This window comes from Sarcophilus harrisii, chromosome 1, assembly GCF_902635505.1.
Source record: "Sarcophilus harrisii chromosome 1, mSarHar1.11, whole genome shotgun sequence".
NCBI lineage: Eukaryota > Metazoa > Chordata > Mammalia > Dasyuromorphia > Dasyuridae > Sarcophilus > Sarcophilus harrisii.
The window spans coordinates 261,550,792-261,566,001 of NC_045426.1; the positions used below are offsets into that span (position 1 = coordinate 261,550,792).

The window sequence follows — 15,210 nt, forward strand, 5'->3', positions numbered from 1 at the left end:
TGACATGGATTCACCTGGGACTGAGTTTGTGTAGCCCTCCCCAGTAGATCAGAGTGAGGAGGCCAAGAAGCTGTGTCCAGCAGGCCTGTTGCTGTCTAGCCAGCAGACTGGCAGTGTTACATGCCAGCAGTGTCACTCCACACACACACACTCACAACACAGTGTTTAGTCTCTTTCCAATAGTGCAGACAAATTCTGTCTTCATATTTACAAAGTAAGAGGTTCTGTTTTCTTCTAGAAAGAGCTCCGAGTCCAAGAAGGGCTTTGTATTAGTCCCAGATAGGACGCTAACTAGCTGTGTGACTTTGGACTAGTCACCTTCTCTCTCCTCATCCTCCCCATCTGGAACTTCTGCCCACCTCATGGATCTGCCGTGAGGATAAGATGTTCCTCTTGATTTTCCTCTTTCTTTTTATTAGAGAATTGTAACATTCTCTGAGATACTGAACCTCCAAACTTCAGCAGTAGATCTTTAACTCTGCCTTTTCTCCACAACTAGCAGTTATGAAATCCTATCAGGTCCACTTCCATGTTCTCTCCCCTATTTGTCTCCCTCTTTCCAATTTCACTGCTACCTCCTAGGTCAAGTCCTCCTTAGCTCTTGCCTGGACTATTATAGTAACCTTCTAATTGTTTCCCCTGCTTCCAGTCTTATCTTCCCATAAATTAATTCTCTCCACACACATCCATCCACCCAACTAATCCCCCACATTTTCCTAAATGCAAAGGTCAGAGCATAATTATTATCATCATCATTATTATTATTATCATATATCTTTTTACAACCTTCAGTGGCTCTTCACTGCTTGCTTGCCAAATAAGAGATCCTCCACAATTGGAATCCAACTTTTTCAAACTTATTCCATTCTAAACCACTAGGCTGGACACAACATGATGCCTTTTGATCTTGGCTTGCCTTAGGGCCTGTGTTTATAAAATTCTCTCTGGAATCATTTCCTCAATCTTTGCTTGTTGAAATATTTCCCTTCATTCAAGCTCACTTCAGGTGTTACCTCATTTCCTGAAATCTTCCTTGATCTCCCCCACCCACAGGGATTCTCTTCCTTGACCTTGTCTCTGTTTTCTATGCACTTCCCATATAGTGTCTCATTGTAATTTGTTCGTCCTCCCTCTTGCCAGATTGCAAGCTCCTTAAGTCACTGTGTACTTATTTTGATCATTGCTTATATTTAGTTATCTAATGAACGTGTTGTTAGCCCCTCATTTCTCTACCCTAAATAAAATATAGGCTTTTTGAAGGCAAGGGCTCTCTCAGTTTTGTTTTTGTATTGCCTGTATTTAGCATAATACCTGGCATATGTAGTAAGTGCTTCTTGATTGGTTGCTTGCTTGATTGAATAGAAGAAATATACATTGTTATCTGTACTGACTCAGAGGACAATTGGATGATGGTGGATGATTTGACTTTTTAGGGCTTTGGGTAAGTTTAGTTTGATAATACTTTGGATAGTCAAAGTCTAGTCTGAGCAAGGGTCTGAGCTAGCATTTTCATGACTTATAAATAAATTTTATAAATTACAGAACTAGAATATGGTAAGAAATAGCATCCCCTTCCTCTGCCCATGTTTCATCGGTCCATTTACCATGCCAGGATTTTCAGCTTTCAAAGCAGCCTAAGTTGCTTATAAGTTCATATCATTTTTATTGAGCATGAACAAAATTCAATATACCCTAGCATTTGGTTAGATGCAGGCTCTCTCTAAAATGTCTAGACAGTTATTCGTGTCCCAGAGCATCTTTTTTTATAGCAACTATTTGAGAAGAGAGCCAGACTTTAGACTTTGGTAGTCATAATTCTACAACTATGTCTACACACAGAGTAAATTTGTATCCTCCTTAACCTATTGACAGCCCTATGGCTAATACCATCCTTGAGCTTCTGTTTTTGAAGGAAGTTGCTTATGTCTGGGGAACTGGCACATTCCAAGAAGTATGTGCAGGTCATAGGGGCTGAACAAAAGGCCTGGGAGCAAATGCAGGACCATGACAGACAAGGGTGGTGTTTTCTGTCTTTGAGAACAATAATAATCAGGCACGTCGGGATTTGCCTGACTGGTTTTGTGTTCTGTGTACAAACTGCCTCCTGGAGAAAAATGTTCCAGCTGAATTTGTGCTTCGGGGAAGTGTCCAGTCTAGCTCACCAATGACCCCCATGACTGGTAACATTCTGGCTTCCTAAAGCCTGTAGGAATAAATTAACTCTGCCACATGGCATCCATCTTTGAAAGGATGGACTGCACATGAATTTGTCATAAAGTGCTGAGCAATTTAGAACTCATTCTCTAGCATTTCACTGCTTACCATCTGAGGCTGGGACTCATCTGATTTTATTTACAGGTGGCTTTTTTCAAACTGAGAATTTATGCTAGTGCTCCATTTTCCAGAAGACTAACTTCCCACAATCAATATTACTCAATCAACAAATTTTTATTGAACAACTACTATGTAAAAGGAGAAAATAACAACAAAAAATTTAATTTGTAGTTAATATTCCTAAGGAACTTATATATAGTAGAAGGAGAAAACACTTGCATAAAAAGTTAACATCCAGCACAGGACATAAACTACAACTTGATAGGGTGAAATAAGAGTTGTTACAGGCAGTCAGTTAAAAAGCAATAATAAACCACAGCCAGGCACCATGCTAAGTCCTGTTCTCAAGGATGTTGCAGTCTAATGAAGGAGACAAAACAAAAAGACTTCTTGCAGAAGGCTTCTTTAGCCAAGACCAGAAGGAAACCAAGGAAGCCAGGCAGTACAGATGAAGAGAGAAATGGTCTTAAACACTTAATGGAATTATCAGTGAAAGTACTGAGGCAGAAGATGGAGTGTGTGAGGAAAATCAAGGAGGTCAGTGTTGCTGGATTACTAGAGTATGTGGAAGGGTGTAAATCATAAAAATACTGGAAAGATAGAAAGGGACCAGGTCACGAAGAGCTTTGAATACAAAACAGGGGATTTTATATTTGATCCTGGAAGTGATAAGGAGGGACTGGATTTTATTGAATTAGATGGGGTGGGGAGACGGGGAGACATTCTCAGGCTTGAACTTTAAGAAGATAACTTTGGCTGCTGAGTGGAGAGAAAATCGAGTTAGGTAGGATCCCCTGGCAGGTTGTTTTAGTGGTTCAGGTATGCGGCAATTGGGGGCCTGCATTAGCACAGTGTCAGTGTCAGAAGAGGGAAAGGCTTATACAAGAAATATTAAAAAGTTAGAAAGGACAGGACTTGGTAATTGATTGAATATGGAAAATAACAGAGTGAAGAGTCATAAATGACACTTGGTTTGCAAACCTGGGTGACTGGGAGGATGGTGGTACCCTTTACTGTTTTAGGGAAATCAGAAAATGGAGAACATTTGAGAGAAAGGATAATGACTTGAGTTTTGGACACTGAATTTGACATCTATGAGATATCTAGGATGGAGGTCAGGAAAAAAGATTAAGACTTGACAAATAAATCTGAAATTATCTACACAAAGATGAGAGTTGAATTATGGATTCACCAAACCCATATAAAAAATATAAAAAGAGAATAGACAGGAGCCCAGGACTAAGCTTTGAACAATGGTTAATGAAAGTGATCTGGATGAAGATTCAGCAAAGAAGTCCCAAAATGAATGATCAGACAAGGAGGAGGAAAATAATGTCACAAAAATCCAGATAGAAGAGATCATTAAAGAAGCTGATTACCAATATTGAGGGCTTGCTTTGGTAAGAGGAAGGGCTACTTCTTCATATGAAACAGAAATGAAGGAAGAGAAAATGACTTAAGTTATCTTAATGATATGAAATGAGAAAGAGAGAACTCTTACTGATAGCTTTGTTTTTTTTTCAATGAAATATGAGCCAAGGTTCTCAGCTGAAAGTGAATAGAAGATGAAGGAGTTATGGGAAGTTTGAGGAGGAATGAAAAGGCTTGGCACTGCTGCTGTGATAGGTGGGTTAGTGAGTCAATTACAGAAGTGTAAAAGCATTATTTGGCACAGTAAGGGCCCAGCTGAGATTCAGTAATCTTCATTTTTTAGTGGGCTCAGTCAACACGGTTTTTCATGACATTTTCCAGGTTTGCTCTGGAGCATTTGAGTAGGCAGTAGATGGTGAAGTCATCCAGAACTGAGGCTTTCAGGGCAAGATCTTCAAGAGAACCAGGGAGCAAGGGACCTAAGAAAAGAGAACAATATAGAATTCAAATGTTTTCCCAAGGCTTCATGATATTAAAGGGAGGAGAATGTAGCCAGAGCAAGGTCACAGAATTCAGGGGTGGAAAGACTCAGGGCAGAGGATTGTAAGAGGGAAAAACAGATTTGGACTTTGAAAGACAAATGGAGAGGCTCAATGACAAAAGATTGTGATCAGATAAAAGAATTTCAGAAATCATGAACATAGAAATTAATTGTGTCCAGTAGGTGGTAACAATTATATAGTGAGGTGAAGTTGAGGAACAGCTAGTGGGGAACTAATAAGCTGAACTATGAGATTGTGGGGCTTATATGTTTATGAGATATGAAGGAAGGAACTGAGGAAGTGAGAAAGATTGTTGAACCAGACCCTGAACTCACTGAGGAAAGGAGCAGAATATTCTGGGAGATCAGTAGACAACAGGTACCAGAATCTTGATTGTGCATTAAATATGAATTGTATGAATATCAAAAGAAAAGAGTTTACTTAGTGATGGTGGTAGAGGAATAGGTTAAAAGTGGCAATGGAGAACAAGGAAGTAGAGAAGGGATGATGAAAGTGTTATCAGTGCTAGAAAGGCTGGAAAGAGGGCAGGCTCATTAAGTGAAGACAGTAGAAACAGAAAAGGAAAAGGTAATTGGGTAGTAAGTGAATAATACAGAAAATAAGTACTTTGAAAGTAATAAGATGGTGAAATCACTACATGTGGCAAGTGTGCTGGATAGGATTCGCAGGAGGAAAGACATTTGGATTGAATCTTAAACAAAATGATCAGTATTTAAATAGGGAGGGGAAAAAAAGGAGCTTCAGTTATCCAGAATACTGACTCTCAGTATTTCTAGACAATTTCTGAGGTTCCTTTCAGGTCTAATTCTTTGATCTTATGATCATACAGAATACAGCTAAAAAGTCCAGTAGCCAGCAAAAATTCAGGGAAAACGGAAGTCACAAAAGCTAAAATTTTTACTCAATGTGAGGGGATGCCCAAGAGCCATACTGACTCAGAGTTGTGGGTAAAATTAAATTTTCAATTTAACAAGCTTGGTTATTTCTCAGCTAGTGCATATTGGAAGGGAAAGAAGTAGATTTGCTAGAGTAACTTACAGCCCTGGGGTTTTACCTGATTCTGAATTCCCCTTGTCTTCTGCTATAATAAAGTATGCTCCAGAGATTGTCAGGATTACTCCCAACATTAAATAGTCTCCAAATCCATTGCTTTTATAGTTCTTGTGTTTATTTTTTATACTTGTTCTTTCTCTTTCTATTCTCAAGTGAGGAAGTGTTTAATATCTTTAAGAAATATTTTGATCAAAATAATATAAAAATGTTTTAGTGCTTTATAGAATATAGTTCTAGTTATCTTGACAGTTCATTTATACAGATTATATTCTTTAATGATGATTCTCTTAATTTGTTTAGATAAATAAGGTAATAGCAGAGCCCAAATAAATGTGTCCCAACCAAGATCTTTTTGTAATATACTATTAAAACTTTATAACCAAATTGTTGCAAAATTCTAATTTGATGCTTTAGCCATGACACTGTTTTCTTCTTCCTATTCTGTTGGAATCTTTACAAACCATTAAGCCATTGGAGTTGATAGAGACAATAATTATCTAATTTAGCATGGTTCAATATGATTGATTTGATCTTAGGAGATATTTTGGGCCAGAACTTGAAACAAGGTACTAAGTATAACTGATAGAAACGATGCTTGTGTTCACACCTTTAGAGAGCTCATAGAAGCAAGAAGTATTTAAGTACTCATTGGAGTTCACATGTTTGGGAGATTTCAGGGTTTAGAAAGAGATATCTGAATTCACACCTCCCTTAATCCCTGCCTCCAGAAGGCAGAGTCAGCCTTCTTCTTACACTCAGCATAAATAGAGCTTCTTCCACCTTGGTGCTGGCTGGAAACTGAAGAAAGCAGAGGCAAGAGCAAAGGACAAAGCTGCAAGAGCTCTTAGAACCAAGCAGAGAGATAGGTCTCTGAGCTAACCGGGCTATATTGAAGGAAACAATAAAAGATCTGAACTTTTATCAGCTGGCTGCGATTTTGGGTGATTATTTACTTGTAACTGAAACTAAAGCTGCCTCCAGAAAACCTCCCCAAGAAACCCTCTCCCCCAGAGTGAACTCTTATATTTTAAAGAACAAAAACACCAACACTGTTCTACTCAGATTAACTCCAAGTCCTGATCCCTTGTAGGACATCATGGCCTAAGATCACTCTAGTCATCCTACCCAATTCATCATGGCCTACCCATACCCTTTGATCACCTAGTTTCCTTTGCCTACACTAACTCATGCTTCTGACTACATTGAATTCCTGTCCTATGTGACTCCTGTCGGCAGCCAAGAAATCAGGAGCAACTACATTTTGTCTATAGTTCCTTCTTTTGTTTCTGATCTTGTTTATATTGCAACTCCCATTCTGCCGACAACCTTCCTTTCTGCCGACAATCTTCCTTTCTGCTAAAATAGCAGATAGTCCTGCATATTAGGGCAGGGTACCAGAAATAACCTGAAGAAGAGTTTTGCCTCTTACTAGGCCCTAGGAACAAATTTTGTCCAACACCACTTCTCCTGTTCCTGTCCTGCAAGCCTCCAGTCATAAGCTTTGTCCAATCATGAGGTCTCCCATACTCAACTCACCTTCTGCCTAAATTGAAATCTATATGAGCTTTATCAGTTGTTCCTTTAGAGAGTCCCGGTCCTTGTGGATGGGGCTTCCTTGCTGGCAAACTCAATAAGCTCTTCTTGGTTCTAAAATTTCTGGTTTGATTTTGGTTCTGGTTTTTTCCCCATACTCCCTACTGCTCAGCACTCTATCACAGTGTGCTCAATACTCTTCCGGCTCTGCTGACTTCCTTTCAAAGCATCTTTTCTTTCTCTATTTCTTCTTCCTTCTCCTACCCCTCATTCAAATTCTTGCTGACCATTCTACCTCTTTGCAAGAAAAAAGTTCCCATTTACAGTACTGTTACTGTAAAATATTACCTCTTTTAACATTGTTCCAACTGTTATGTTTTTGTGGAGCTAATTGATGAATTTAGACTGGATATGTTAATTTGACATCTGTTAGTTTTTTTAAAAAAATTTTGCAACTTTAAACTTCAGGTATATGAGTTGCCTCTGGTGATATCTACAATATCTCTGTTTTTCTTACAGGGTCACTATGACCAGAGCAAAACAAAAGTGCTTCACTTGAGTATGAACCCAACCAGCCTTGCTAGGGAACGGCTCAAGATGGAGCAGCAGCAACTGCAGGAGGAATGCCAGCAACTCCAGGAGATGGTTCGGGTCCTAGAAGGTGGTGGCTCCATTACCAACAAATCAGAAGTGGCTGGATGCTTGCAACCCTCACAGGAGATTTCAGGTACATTCCTCAGCAATATCTCTCTGCTGACTTCATGGCACCAAAATCATTTGGTCTTTGATCTAAGAGGAGGGTAGAGAAAGTGTCAAGATTTCAGGGATGCTGCGTCAAGGGTATTGTAGATAGCAGTCTTGAAAGGGCTGGGATCCCTGGTGAAGAACACTATAATGAAACTTGCTGGCAAATACTTTTTCCTAAATTATAAAGAACACATACTAGTCTAAAGGGAGTTATGATTGACCATATAGTGTTAACAACAACTTGAACAAGGTGGCATTTTCCTCATGGAGTTTAGTCATTGAAGTCTAGCAGATAGGAATAACTCAGGCAACTGGTGGGGAAACTATTGGCTGAAATCTTTTCAGACCCCCTTAAAACAAATTAATATCGTTTATCAGTTTATATGTGCCCCATTAATCACGCTAAATCCAATACTCCAGGAAAATAGAGAACATATTTCATTTGATGAAGTACATTTTACAGAATGTAGGAGACTCCTTTGCACTTGAATATGTTGACTATTTAGGAACAAAAAAGGGGAAAGGGGAAGAAAGAGTTACCCTTTTAATACAGTAACAGAGAGGTCATTGCCTCTCATGCACACTCTACAATTCTGTGAATCAAAGTAACAATCTCTGGAACGTGTGACTTCTCACCTCACACACAGAGAGCTGACCAGCTAGAGTTGATTCACACCCCCTAAACCCGGGAGATTTTTACAATTACAAGTTCTGCCCTGAGAACATCCAGTTTGCAGCTGCAGAGAAAAACAGATCAATCAACAGGAAAGAAGGAAAGGGCTCCGGGAATCAGACTGTCCCTATGCCAACATGTACAGCCAGTGCCTTTGGTGGAGGGCACTTTGGGACACTATTTGCTCCAGGTTCTGGCATTGCTTCTAACTGACTCTCAGCTGCACCCTGGGGATACCCAGTGAGGAGCCTCATGATGTGAAAGAAGAGCTCTATAGAAACATCAAGAGTGTTCTGAAATGAGAAGAATGACTTGTCTTAAGAGCTTTGGGTAATATTTTATTTCTAGTCATTTTCTTTCCTTTCCCTACCCTGCTTTCCCCATTGTAAGAGGGGATATATGGAAGACGAAGGATCCTTTGGAGAAATGTATGTTGGGTTCTCCTCTCTCTCTCTACCCCTCCCCCAACAATACCTTTTGCTTTGTATGGAACCTCATATTTTGCAAAGTAATTTCACATCTATTTAACTCAATCTTCACAATGTATATCTAAATTTGGAGGTGATTGTAGAGCTGAATGCTGAAGAACTAGAAGAGACTTTAATGAGCATCTCATTCTAGTCCAAGCTTCCACTTAATTCAGGGATCTCTTCTATTGTATTCATGATGGCCTCAATTGGGACATGTAAAACAACTGAAGACTCACTTTTTTGCTTTTCTATAGCATCTGCTATGTGCTCTGTAACAATTATTATCTCATCTGACCCTCCTATCTGACCTCTGAGATATTATAAGCCCCATTTTACAATTGAGGAAATGGAGGCAAATAACATTTAAGTGGCTTGCCCAATCACACAGCTAGATCTGAGGCTAGATTTGAACTTGGGTCTTCTGCCTGCAGACCTAGTGCTATAACTGCTGCCCTTTGGAATCATGATCGATTATTACATTGGTCAGAATTCTTAAGTCTTTCATAATTGTTCATTTTTACAATTGAAAACAGTGATTTTATCCCTTACAAAGTGTTCTTTTTTATAAGCTAATAAATGTTCCTAATTTCCCCAACCTTTTGTTAGATGCCTTTAATTCCAAGCCATAGACTATACTGGACAGTCTGTGGTTCGTCAGTGTGTCTCTTAAAAGCATGATGCCTAAAACTGATTATAATATTCTTTATGAATCCTGATCAGCGATCTTTTCTATTCTTTATCCTTTTAAAATTGGGGTTAAGTGATTTGCCCTGGATCACACAACTAATAAGTGTTAAGTTTCTGAGGCTGGCTTTGAACTCAGTTGCTTCTGCCTCCAGATCTGGTGCTTTACCCACTGAAACCATCTAGCTGCTCCACTATATGCTTCTTAATGCAACTTTTCTTTTTCTCACAAATACATTACAGTTGGCCCATTTTGAGTTTGTGTTTAATTAAGATTCTTGGCTTTCCCGTTTCCCTATCTTTTTCATATAAGCTTCAACCCAAGTTGTATTGTCTCTCTTTTGTTCTTTTATAACTGATTTTCCCCCAGTTATGTCCCAGACATTTCTACCTCAAGATATTTCCTGTGCCTGGTTTGTCTTCCTTTCCCTCACTCTTTAGAAATAATTCTCTGTATAAATCTTTCCTATCCTTTCAGACTCAGGCTAGATACCACCTTTCCCATGAAGCCTCCTAACCTAATGCTCTCCCCTCCCCAACTTTACATAGTACTTATTTGCACCTATCTTATCCTAATATTATCTTTGTATTATAATTATTTATGTTTGTGACATCTCCACACTAGAAATAACCTCTTTGAAATCAAGGAAAATGTAATGTTTAATTTTTTGTGTCATTACCAGTACCCAGCACAGTGTGTTATGCATAAGAATGCTGATTTACATTGAATACAATTTGGTGAAAGATTTCTTACCTTTAGGCTTTTAATATAATGCCCGAGTTTCAAAGAATGTCAAAGAGTCACAGTTATGCAGACAAATAGCTATCTGTGTTTTTCACGTTGTTCTGTGGTTCTCTGATTTATAAACTGAGTACAGTGATTATGTCATTTCTCTGGGGAGAATTTATTCATTTATTTTTGCCTTGTATATGTATATGCATTTACTACACTGAATCATGATTCAGCAAACTTCCTTAGGGTTCTTGTCTTCTTATGTTTCTTCTCTGTCCCATTAAAAGGAACAAAAAATAAAAAACAATTGTTTCTGAGAAGTATCAAGACTTAATGGATAAAAAAAACTGGTCTTGGATTCAGAAAAACCCAAGTTTGAGACCTGCCTTTTGTACATGTTAACTGTGTGAACCTGAACAAGTCACTTAACTTTTTGGATCTTCCAAAAGCCTTCTAGGACTTTAAAGTGCAGAGAATGAAATAATATTCATTGACAAAAGAAATCCCTCACCAAGAGTTGCCTATATTGATAAAAATCACAGGTTCATTTTTTTTTAATGGTATCTCTGATTCTAAATCATTCCTATTTTTATATCTCCACTCCCCAGATCCAATGCCCAAGAGACTGACAATTCCATTTTCTGATGTCTTCCCAGGATAACAAGATAAATTGTTAATTTTGGATCATTTTTTTTGTCTTATGTCTCTGGGTCTCATAAAAAAACCAGAAGATTTAGAGTTGAAAGAAACCTTAATTATCATCTAAAATCACTTACTCATTTTACAATTAAAAAAACTTGGCCCAGAGATTGCAAGTGTAAATATCTTTATAAGAATAGTGACCTTAGAACACAAATAATACAGCCCAAATCAATCTTTCCCATTTCCTAGCTTTGTAAACATGGACAAGTCATAAAATCCATTTTGAGATTTGAAAGAGACAAAGTCATTTAGTCCAATCTTTTTTTTTTTTTTAATAGCTTTTTATTTACAAGATATATGCATATTTCAGCATTGACAATTGCAAAACCTTTTGCTCCAACTTTTCCCCTCCTTCCCCCCACTCTTTCCCCCAGATGGCAGGTTGACCAATCATGTTAAATATGTTAAAGTATAAGTTAAATACAATATATGTATACATGTCTATACAGTACAGTATACATGTACTATACAGTACAAAAAGAACCGGACTTTGAAATAGTGTGCAATTAGCCTGTGAAGGAGATCAAAAATGCAGGCGGACAAAAACAGAGTGATTGGGAATTCTATGTGGTGGTTCACATTCATTTCCTAGAGTTCTCTCACTGGATGCAGCTGGTTCAATTCATTACTGCTCTAGTGGAAGTGATTTGGTTCCATTTAGTTCAATCTTTAACAGGATTCTCCTCTATAGTACATTGGGAAATCCCAAATAGACAAATTGGGAAATCCATTTGGAATACTTCTAGTCAAGGGAATCCACTGATTCTTTTAGACAACTGTCATTTTTAGAGAGTTTTTTTCTTCCATCAAGTCTCAGTTTACGTCTTAAAAGTGTGTGGAAGGCAGTAAAGTGATATAAAGCTGAAGGTGTAAGTTAGAGTCAAACCATGCAGGAATATAAATACAAGATTCTGGAATTAATATTTTATGCTAGAGGCAAAAGGGAACCACTAAAAGTGTTTAAGTAGGAAATGATGTTATCATACCTATAACATAGAAATTATACTTTAGCAGCTATGTGTTGAAGGGATTAAAGAGGGTACAGCCTGGCTGATGGTGAGGAGACCAATTAGAATGCTATTACAGATATCCTGGCTAGGAGGAGAGTGAAAGGTCATAAAAGAATCCTTCTCTCCCACATACACTCATCCAATTTTCTTAAAAGGGCACCATTTTGATTAATAATAAAGTAATCCAAAGAGCCATAGTAAGACTCTTCATCCAGCCCAGGACTACACAAAAGACATCCAGATGCTATGGATAAGAAATACAGTGCCCCAATACAGATTCCCCAATGGAATCAAAAGGCTGCAGTGTGAGAAATGAAGATGCCATCATGATGAGGTTTAGCTTTTGGGGTTCCCTTCTGTCAGGGGACCAAATGATGAGGTCTAGATTCAGGGAACCCAAATGAGATTAGGGTTTCTGGTGATCAAGGAGTTAAATGATGAGGTCTAGTGGCAGGTTCGGGGTTCAGGGAACCAAATGGAGATGTTAGGCTCCCCTGTACCCCTTTGAGATTTGGTGCAAAGGTAGGGAGTTTTGGGAACCTTTTGGGATGCAGAGATTCTCTATAAAGGAATTTATAGACCTGAAAAGGTTAAATTGATAAAAAGAGGTTTATTATAGCAATTGGGAAGTCAGCCTGTACTATGCAAGAGTAGAAAGGCTAAATGCCTCAGCGCAGGAGTTCTGGCAGAGAGGCATAAAATCTCTTTAGGGGGAAATAGGTGAGGATAAAAAGAGGGTAGCACTGAAAGAGAATATCATTCCAGCGGGCAGAGGCTTGCTATGCCAGGAAGAGAGATTCCTTGGCATATTAGATCCTCTGCAAGGATTGAGCCCCAAGTTGGCTCTTTTTATAATAGAAGTCTTTGGCTACAAGGGAGGCCTGCTTCCCCTCCCAATGAGGCTGGTGGGTGGAGTTAGAATTGAATAGGAAAATCTTCAATTGAATAGGGTGTTTATCCAATTCAATAGGACTGGTATCTCTAGTTCCTACCTCAAGCAGCCCCACCTAAATTACATAATGAAGCTGTTTGTCCTGTGGGGGAGTCCCACAGACACAGGGTTCAAGGAGAATCTCTCCTTCAAGTTTTAGAGTTTGGGGATCCCTCTTCATTAATAGGCCAGAAGACCACAGCACACAGACTACATATGCCATCAAGATACTAGAAGACCACAGAGCTCCTCCAGTGGACTTGGAAGCCTGCTAGACCTCTGAGCATATTTATACTGTGCAAGGTAGAAGCCAGGAAATTAGAGAGAGTATCAAACAATATCTAAGAGTACATGGGGCATAATCCTTTTCAGAAGTCTCAAACCAGGAGCCAATATTGGAAATATGACTAAGTAGAAGAAAACACTGAATACAATAAAGAAAAACTAAGGATCAAGAAATTGTCCAAGAGTAAAAACATGGAAAAGAAGAACTTTATAAGTACAAATGGAATATTTTAAAAATAATAATAATTTGATCGCAAGAACTCCCAGAGTACCTGTAAGAAATAAAGAAGGGAATTTTAAAAAATGAAATTATATGTGAAGTAAATTACTTGAGGGGAAAATTGGAGATGACTAGCTTAGAAAAGAAGATAGAAAATATTATACAAGTAGCAAATTCTCTGAGTTTCTAACGTGGCAAATAGAAGTTAATGACTCCAAGAGATAAATGTTAAAATGAAATAAAAAGACTTTTAAAATCAAGGAAACTACAAGCAAACATTTCAAAAGTATGTTAAGTAGGAATAATTTAGGAATCATAAGATTTCCAGGAAAACATGACTAGTCAAAAAAAAAAATTAGATAACATTTTAATTTATAATAGAGAAACTTTCAGATTAAGACACCAGAAAACAAAATGAAAATGGAAGAAAAGTAATCTCACAAATCCTCTCCCAAAAGAAATTTCAAGCTGAAAACATTAGGAATGCCATAGCTAAAATCTAGAGCTTTCAGGTCAAAGAAAAAGTACTTGTAAGCAGCCAGAAAGAAGGACTTAAAGTAGCAAGAAATTATAGCCAAGATACAAAAGGCTACACTAAGCTACTAAGAAGGGAAAAAATTCTTTGTGATGTTCTAAATTAAAGGTTTCACAATCAAGAATAAATTAAAATGCAAAAATGTAATCCTTTTGGGAAAAGGGGTGGGATATCATTGGTTAATTGAATTGACTTTCAAGCATTTCAAGCAATGAATAAACCAGATTTGAGTAGGAACTTTGAAACACCAATAGTGGAGTCCAGAGAAACTTCAAAATGTTTCTTATTTGAGTATAATGATTCTTATGCTTCAAATAAGATTTCAAATGATTCAAATAAGAAATGATTCTTATTTGGAAGGAGTAAAATAATAATGGAGTACTTACATTCTAATGAGAGGATTTAAACAAGTTCTCTTTAGAATTCTAATGTCTTCAAGGGTCACAGAGGGAGCTAAATGAGGCAGACTATTATTTGGTTGTGGTTTTCTTCTGTTAATTTTTACACAGAAAAAAAAAGAATACGTTAAGGATGAATTGTGAAAGAAAATAAACTTTGTATAAATATGGCAGGCAGGTCAGCCTGGCTAAATTAGGAAGGCTCACTAAAGAAGAGCCAAGAAGCCAGGTAAACTAAACCATCACCCTTGACTACCATGTTCTCTCACATCCTGATGGAAATTGTCCGGGACCCTGAACTGAAAAGCCTTAGAAATAACTACTTTTAGCTCAGTGCCCTTGGTTATCATCTTCATTGGGAATCCTTATAGAAATGGAGGTGCTACATTGATAACAACTGAAAACTCTTAAAAGAAAGCTCTTGCAACCAAAATCTTTGATGCTATCAAACAAATCAATATCAGAAACTAATAGAATTTTATCATTGGAAATGACATTAAATATGAGGCAATGCCATCTGCTTTGCCACTGCAGCCTAAGGACCATGAGAGTTTTCCATGTGACTTAAAACTGAAACAGACCATAAATGTTGTCTTCCCCATTAGAATATGAATTCTTTGAGAGTAGGAACTGTTTTCTGTTTGTATCCCCAGTCCTTGGTACAATGCTTTGCATATAATAAGTGCTTAATAAATACTTAATTCTTTTATTCATTCATAAACAGATTAGAGTATACAAACATGAATGGGAAGGAGTTGCAGGAAGGGAATAACAATCTAATGATCATACTTTATCTAAGTTAGATGAAAACCAAAAGATATGTGACCAAAAAAAAAAAAGCAAAAAGATAAGAAGATATACGAGCATACACAGAGATTTTGATATAAAATACATTAAACTCAGGAGGAATATAAATAGGGACCAGAAAGGGAGTGAAATTCAAGGGAAAGTAGATTTGGAGAGAGTTT

The 15,210-nt window shown here is 37.7% G+C and overlaps 1 protein-coding gene across 8 annotated transcripts in view; it reads left to right on the plus strand.

Annotated features, from left to right (window-relative positions):
- The window catches only part of MAD1L1 (mitotic arrest deficient 1 like 1), an 851,829-nt gene that overhangs the window by 551,834 nt on the left and 284,785 nt on the right, over window positions 1-15,210 (plus strand). For all 8 annotated transcript variants that reach the window (XM_031950245.1, XM_031950188.1, XM_031950409.1 and 5 more), the window contains one exon: window positions 7,374-7,581. In XM_031950245.1, the coding sequence (XP_031806105.1) occupies window positions 7,374-7,581 (208 nt within the window). The remainder of the gene's footprint in view (window positions 1-7,373; window positions 7,582-15,210) is intronic.